The sequence below is a fragment of the Electrona antarctica genome, assembly GCF_951216825.1.
Source record: "Electrona antarctica genome assembly, chromosome: 13".
Lineage (NCBI taxonomy): Eukaryota > Metazoa > Chordata > Actinopteri > Myctophiformes > Myctophidae > Electrona > Electrona antarctica.
This window is the reverse complement of record NC_136794.1, coordinates 18,649,690-18,657,640: the sequence shown is the minus strand read 5'-3', so window position 1 is coordinate 18,657,640 and position 7,951 is coordinate 18,649,690. Positions and strand designations below refer to the sequence as shown.

The 7,951-nt window shown below is 36.4% G+C and overlaps 1 protein-coding gene across 7 annotated transcripts in view; it reads right to left on the bottom strand.

Annotated features, from left to right (window-relative positions):
* Positions 1-225: 225 nt before the first annotated feature.
* mbnl2 (muscleblind-like splicing regulator 2) overlaps positions 226-7,951 on the bottom strand; it is a 30,225-nt gene continuing 22,499 nt past the window's right edge. For 2 of the 7 annotated variants that reach the window (XM_079519222.1, XM_079519223.1), the window contains 5 exons: positions 7,703-7,756; positions 7,054-7,201; positions 6,178-6,210; positions 4,973-5,067; positions 226-4,153 (listed from right to left, as the gene is read on the bottom strand). In XM_079519222.1, the coding sequence (XP_079375348.1) occupies positions 4,139-4,153; positions 4,973-5,067; positions 6,178-6,210; positions 7,054-7,201; positions 7,703-7,756 (345 nt within the window). In that variant the 3' untranslated portion in view covers positions 226-4,138. The remainder of the gene's footprint in view (positions 4,154-4,972; positions 5,068-6,177; positions 6,211-7,053; positions 7,202-7,702; positions 7,757-7,951) is intronic. The other 5 variants (XM_079519226.1, XM_079519224.1, XM_079519225.1 and 2 more) reach the window with 5 other exon arrangements.

Here is a 7,951-nt window from a genome sequence, read left to right as displayed (position 1 = left end):
TGTTCTATGTAGGCCTAGGCCTAAAGTGTATATTCTTAACAAGTGCTGAAATAAGATATTATATATATATATGTGTGTGTGTGTGTGTGTGTGTGTGTGTGTGTGTGTGTGTGTGTGTGTGATTCAGCTATTCTGTAAATAGCCTACATTTAGTCTAGGAAATAAATAAAAAATATTACGCCAACAAATGTGCAATACATATACACAAACACAGGATACAAAGCATGGATTTACTCAACTTTATTTTCTTTAACATTAGCTTTTACACAATTTTGGATTTACTGGAACAAAACTATTCACATAAAAATAACAATTATACACAAATAAAATATTTAAAAATCACAAACATTTAAAATGAATCAAATTTATATGTAGGTTGTAGGCCTCGTCTATGGCATTACAGATGGAACGAAGCGGCGCTGGCACAGCATCTTTTGCCTAATTTATACTGTTGTATGAAGCTGTTGTATGCTGGAAATACCGATCTACAAGCTCACAACACAATTGTTGAGGTTTTTAAATCTGCTATTTTCAGCAATGACAAAGTATAAATCAGGCTTTCAACAGAGTTCTGCAGAAGCTTTAGCATAGCCATTTATAATGGCATGCTAACCAGTCTATTCCTCATCAAGCATTGTAATCCAAGAGTTTGTTTTACAATCTGTGGCCTCAAAATGGAAACTTAGTGAGAATTTCAAGGATTTCTTTTTTTTACTGAAAACTAAATGTCTAACATACTATATAAATGTCTTAATAATTAACAGAATTACAGAAACACACAGAAACTTAAGAACAATAGGCCAGAGATAAGGCAAAGTTCACAAAAGAACTTGTCTGCTCAGTTTACCAACTGCTCAGAAAGTGCTTAGAATTATGTTTCCATTGGGTCAGTAAGAGCAAACATTCTGACTGTCCACATCTCTTTTGAGTGGGTGAACTAAAATATCAAATGACTCATGTGCAGATGAATCTTACATGGCATTCAAGCATGTCAAAAAAATGAAATTATGTTTCCAAGCTTACAATACTGGTATTTACATTGTGAAATATGCCTTTTAGTTTGCAATTGAAATTAGTTCTAAATGTCACACATGTAGAGAAAGCTACATTTTGAAAATGAATTAAATTCTGGGGACAAAGTGCAATTCTAAACATCTATGTTACCAATAAACAACTTTTATCGGAGTCCTTGGTATTTCTGTCGGCAATCAGATTATTCTATTGGGGATTTATTTTTACTGTGAGATGTTAGCATGCCATTAAAAAAAACTGTATTAAATTAAAAATGGGTATGCTGTGTTACAGGAGTATGACACTCCAAAAAAAATATGCTTTCAAATACCAGAAGGCTATTGTTGCCATTAAAATAAAAAATATTCTGGCAGTACAATGTATAATGAGTTATGTTGCAGAAAAAGAAAACAAGAGTTTCATCACCTACAAAAATACATTTTTCATCACTATAACTTCAGGTTGCCACAGCAACAACTCAATGCAGTTATGATATACCACACTATAAAGAAACGCATTTTTTATTTTTTTCCTTTTTTGTAAAATGTGACCTATCCAATACATTTTATACATAACAAAGGAAACTGTACGGCCTTGCTCATGCTTAGGTATCGTCCTGCACAGGTGGCAAAGCGGTGACAAGGATGAGATGTTTAAGCTCAACATGGCTCCAACAGTCAATCCCTGAACACAGGCAGCTTTTCATAGGCTACTGTAACAGGACACGGCCCTTTGAGGAACCTCCAGCAGATCTAAGGTCAGCTTAATAAATTACATTCATTTTTAAAATATCAGAATACATTATAAAAATGTGTTCTATAACTAATGCTAAACTAATAAACTATTGTAAGTATATTCCGTATAGTCCATCCAACAATGTGTAAAAAGTTTTGCAATGAAATTGGAAACATATTGTACTAATAAAGAGATCAAGAATACCCAAAGTCTCTATGTGGATTGTCTGTCTATACGCATAACTTTTACCGTATTTGTATGCAAACTGATTTCGGACACACGAAAGATATTAAGGAAGGGAAAATAATGTAAAACTAAAAGGAAAGTTAAACCATTTGCACATATGCAAAATAAAATATTGATAATGAAATATACAAAAGATGGCTGAAAAAACCAATACACATCTAAATGAAGTTATTTTTTTTTCTTTCATTTTTCTTCATTTACATCTTACCAGCCAAAAGGTCCACTCTGTCTGGTGCTAGTTTCAAACAGCACAGAAGTGCGGCAACAGTATGACATAATGAAGTAGTTTAAATTGCATAATGTGATAAAGCATCATACCACACCTAAACATCACCAATACATCTATTTGTCTATCATTCTACTTGACAAGTTTGTGACCAAGTGTACTGTAGATAATGTGCATTATACATTATTGAGACTCATGAATAGACAAACATTCCTCCTCTGAACATCTTTCATATCTTCTCCTTAGCTGGAAACTAGGGTCGCTTAACTTTAGGTCAAACAAAATACAATTCTGTTGAATGATAAATCATTGATACAGTTATACAAAGAATAATGACAATCTGCTGAAAGACTAAATCTATACTTGTACAGAGAATACCAATGCACCAAATTAGTATCATAGAACCTAATCATTTATTTAGATTGGAGTAGACTCTGAAAGTAAGAGGAATTGTACTGTCAATAGTTTAGTAATTGTCACACAAAGTCTGATGTTTAGTTGTCACCGTATGATTCTTTAGGCACTTCTAACATTCAAATAACTCAGGATTAACAACGATTTGATTTAGGATTCATAGCTCACAAGCTATGTCTATTTCAGTCCCTATGACATCAAATAGTGGGGCGAACACCATTACTTTTCAAGTGTGAATATCTTGAGAATGCAACAATCCAACCAAAACTCAGGCCAATGAGATGGTGTCACACTATATACAATTCTCAAGAATAAAACTTTCAGAATCACAGTCGATTTACTACTTTAACATAGGAAGAAGAAAAAAACTATTCAGCAGCAATGTCTCATTCAAACTGCTTTTCCATTTTGTATAAACTTCGCTTTTTAAGATCTATCCCAGCAAACATTTCTTCAATCTTTGTCGAGGCCAAGTCTAATACACCTAAAATCACAATGTGATGTTATTTTAACCATTTGCCGACATGAATTCGGGGTATGGTATTAAACAAGTATAACAGTATAAAATTGTAACTTGAGTGTGCAAGGTAGTGTTTTGTTTATAGCATTGTGTTACTGATAAGTGTTATTCTAAATCCAATATGCCATCATATTATGGCCAATATAGAGGTTAAAACTTTTTCCATAGCATCAATTTCCTCGCTTTCCATTTAGTAATATTTTTCCTTGTGCACCAACACATGAATTAATCCCGATTCCCTCCAACACATGGACCAACATTCATAAGACATTTGATTAACGATGACATGTTTGCTGGATACAGGGTTAACCCCACATGTACAATAGCTCTTAGAAGGCGCATTCTATACTCATAGAAACTGGGGTTACAGTATGTAACTAACACATATGCAAGGCAAAGGCACACCAGGAGGTGGAGCACTGATCCTGTTCTACTATATGAGGATGCCAAGAGGTTGAACAAAAAGCAGCCCCATTTAGGTGGCTTTCTTAATGAACTTCTGAGAGAGACTGACCGAGATGCCAAATGTGACCTTTACAATGCAGGGTTAAAATATTAGTGCTTTTTCTATAGTTCCATTAAAAAGAAAAAACATCCATCTGGCACCAGATAAACAATCATTACTGTGAGACATACATGTTCTGTGAGTTTACAAGAAATGTTAAAAAGGAGAAGGAAATAAGTGCTTGTTAAATATAATTCGTTAAACTCTTAACTATATCTGTGATTAAATTCTTTACTATCTCCAATTATGTGTGTGCGGTATAATAATCCTGTGACATACTGTACAGTATATCTAACAGTATAATCCTAGCACTCCTGCTATGCAATGTGTTACCAGAGATCAAGGTTATGTTTACATTGGTAATCTTCCAGTCAGCATGCAGCTTGATGTAGACTGTGTATTGAGTTAATGTTGTATTTACAGGAGGGCTGTTTAGCGCCTTTAATGGCAGCAACTTGGCACTCGCGTCCGTTTCGGGTGGTTACTTGAGGATGATCTGTTTCAGAGGTAAAAAAACAAAAACAAACAAAAAAAGATGTCACTCACTATTTGCACTCACCAGGAACAGGCCCAGGTCAATGTGTCTTGTTTTCTTAGGAGAAAGTATTAACCAGTTGCTTACATGGATTTGGATTTGGAAAATAATGTCTATAAAATTTCCAGAATGAAATTAAAACATACAGAATTGCTAAAAGATCAGCAAATCTCAGTCGACTCCAGTGTGATGTGGAAGAAAGGAGGCATTATAATCAATATATTTGAATACCACCACATGTGCAACAACAGTACATGCCTTGAGATTACAAAGTAAAGGTTAATCTTTGGCACAAACACCCACTTCACCTATTGCTACCATTTAATGACTTGGTCTAGGGCAGTGGAGGTGAAGTAAAGTCCCAAATAAGCAACAACCATCCTCTCACTCACAGTTGAGCAGTTTGCCCCCCCCCCCCTCCCTCCGGATCAGGGCAGGGTAGAGTAGCTAAGACAGACAATTTCTAAGTATGTTGATTAAAAAAAAAACACCGAAAAAAGCAAAACATGCAAAAAAGAAACGTATGCAACACGACTACTGTATGCAGATGAGAGATCTCTAAAGAAGTGCAGACTATCATATATAAATATAAATGTAATAAATACAGCTTAACAACAGGTCTCTAGAGTAATCTGTGATAGACCATGTGAGTATGCTAGTGCAAAGATAACAAAGCACTAATCCTATTTAATAATCTACTACTACGAATAACAATAACAATAATATGCACTTATTTAGAGATCCAGGATTTATGAAAGAAAGCTTTAAAAAGGAGCAAACCTGATTGGCTGGTGCTGTTGCTGCGTAGGAAACACTTGTGGCAGGAGTAGATGCTGCAGAGACAGTAGCAGGCGTAGCACTGTACATCATGGGGACTTTTTCAGGAAGGGAACCATGAAAGCAATGAGAAGGTAGGTGGAGCATTATGGTAACTATAGCAACCCTCTGTCTCTCCCTTGCCGGGTGAATACAGAATGACATTAGCAGCAAGCCATCATTGGGTTAGACCAGCAGATGGCATGCAATCACACAGCAAAGCAAGACAGCAGGGGGAGGGGGGCACAATAGAGGAAGGCTAATAACAGAAGCAGCCTAGGAAATGTGTCCATATTTTAACATCCCAAGAGGGAGATGGCATATAATTAAGCTAAACCTATCAAAGCATTGATTCCCATGTGAAAAGGGACATACTATGCAATGCCTTTTTAAAAAGCATTTTACTTTGCATTCAAGTATTAGCAAAGCATAAGAAGGTGCAGAGTAGGTTTTCTGGGCTACTGATCAAACTTCCTAAACCATTGTGAAGAGCTATAAATGATGTTCACCAAAAATGCTTGAATACGTGTATTGTGCTTCGAGTATCTGGGTAGAGATTAAATGTCCTTACACACCGGGAGCATTTATTTTGTGTGATTAATTTGCATCAATTTAAACTGCCATTTGTGTCATGAGTACATGCATACAGATCATGATTAGATTACACGGCGATATAGTGACGTCATTTATTTAGTTTTATTCTTTTTAAAGAATATAAGCATCAACCTGACTGAAAGAGGCAAAATGAATAGTTTGTTGTGAAGTATTACACACACACACACACACACACACACACACACACACACACACACACACACACACACACACACACACACACACACACACACACACACACACACACACACACACACACACACACACACACACACACACACACACACACACACACACACACACACACACACACACACACACACACACACACACACACACACACACACACACACACACACACACACACACACACACACACGATTCTGAAATGTGTGCCTCTATGTGTATTGCTTAGTTCCCCTTGATTAGAAGTCATGTTTAACCATGCCGTATTAAAATAACAAGCATGACTTTTAAATCAACAGAACAAACTTTCAACCCATGGACTCCATTCATTACAAGACATTACAAAAAAAAATAAGCAAGGGACCTACCAACGCCGCTAGGACTCATGCACAACACTGACCCTGTGTGATTATGTAATGGAAAGTGGAAAACAGGTTAGGTTGAGACTACTTCGAAGCATGATTTACACATATCCCCCAAATAAAAACAGATGTGAGCACCTCTATGGAAAGCAAATTTCTTTAAATAAACTTAATTAGTAAGTTATTTAGTTTAGTGAGCCAGACGCAAAAAAATCCTACAGTATATTGTAGAGTGGTGAGGCATTCTTTAATTTGTTTTCTCCCAAAGGAATAAGCATGCAGAACAAACTAATAATGTAGCAAGGCACTGAGACAAAACACCAAATTAGTAAAAGGCAGCACACTGTTCCTGTCTGTTCATATACTGTCTGCTCCTGTTGATTAAAAGATGCTACAAAAAGTGGAGTTCATAGTTTACTGTAAGTTTCATGTTTAACTACAAACTAGTATTCAGGACTCCAAACAATGTATAACTACAAACTAGTATTCAGGACTCCAAACAATGTACAACACACAAGTGATTTACTCAACTTGGTCTGGAACCAAGCAGATGTCCTCCAACATACTGGGCCTCTATTTAGGCACTAATACCCAGGGATCAAGGTCTTAATAATGGGCCAATTACATTTATTACGCTTAGTAAGCACATTCTGAACACACTGATTACAGACCCATCTAATTTCATTACTATTTCTATTTGTGACCGCCAGAAATATGAAAACGCATGTAATCCCCCCACCTCCTGCTCCTAAAAAAACCAAATCTGGAGCATGATTTACACATACATATTTTAAGGAATACCGACTCATGCAGAAGAAAGAAACAGACCATGTACAGTAAATCATGAAGGACATAAGAAGATATGTTTGCTTTTGGACCTACCTGGAAAGAACGAGGGTTGATGGAACTGTGCATTGGCCAAAGCCTGCTGGTAGTGCAAAAAGCTGGGGTTGAAGAGAGAGCAGGCACCGTTGCTCTTCTCAAATGCTTGTCTCTTTGGTAGGGGCTGCAGGACACTATGGGGAAAGGCCTGCAAGTGACAAGACATAACTCAGTCAACCTCCCTCATAATAGCCGTTTTGTTTGGTTAAAAATCTAGTTACTGTACTAGATACTACTGTACTTTGTCATACAACAGCATCGCTCAAATCGGTTACTTTCATTGAGCAATGCAGTCGTATCTCAAAGTTTAAATTAAGAGGCGCATACTCTAAAAACTGTACATAGTATTCTTAAAAAGAAACAACAACAGCCTAGACACCACTATAAAAAGGTTACCACTACCACAGGATGACAAAAATCAAGCAAGCATTTATGATAAAACAATGTGAATGGCAATAATGCTTCAACCAAGCACATCTAAAAACCATCCTTCAAATTAATTAAACTGATGGGAGATTAAAAAAAATATATACACTAATAACAATACATGAGTATTTAAGTGGTTGTACAACAAAATGACAAAAATCAAAAACTTTAGTGTTATTACAGTATAATTAATAGCTACATGCAAAGCAAAAGGTCAAAGTACCAGGTCTACAGTCGCCTCGAGGGGTCGCTTCATTGCTTTGGCAGTCGACTGAGTCTTTTAATAGCAGGCAGCGAGCACATGATGGCAGTGGGCCAATGGGATTCAAGCGTATTAACATACAGGTAACAGCAAGCAGAGGTGCGTCATGGGGGAACAGCATTGCATTGTGGATAGGTGAGAAGGAAAAAAACAAAAAACAAAATAATCTGAATGTAGTATACCACATACAAAAACAATACACATGCGCAG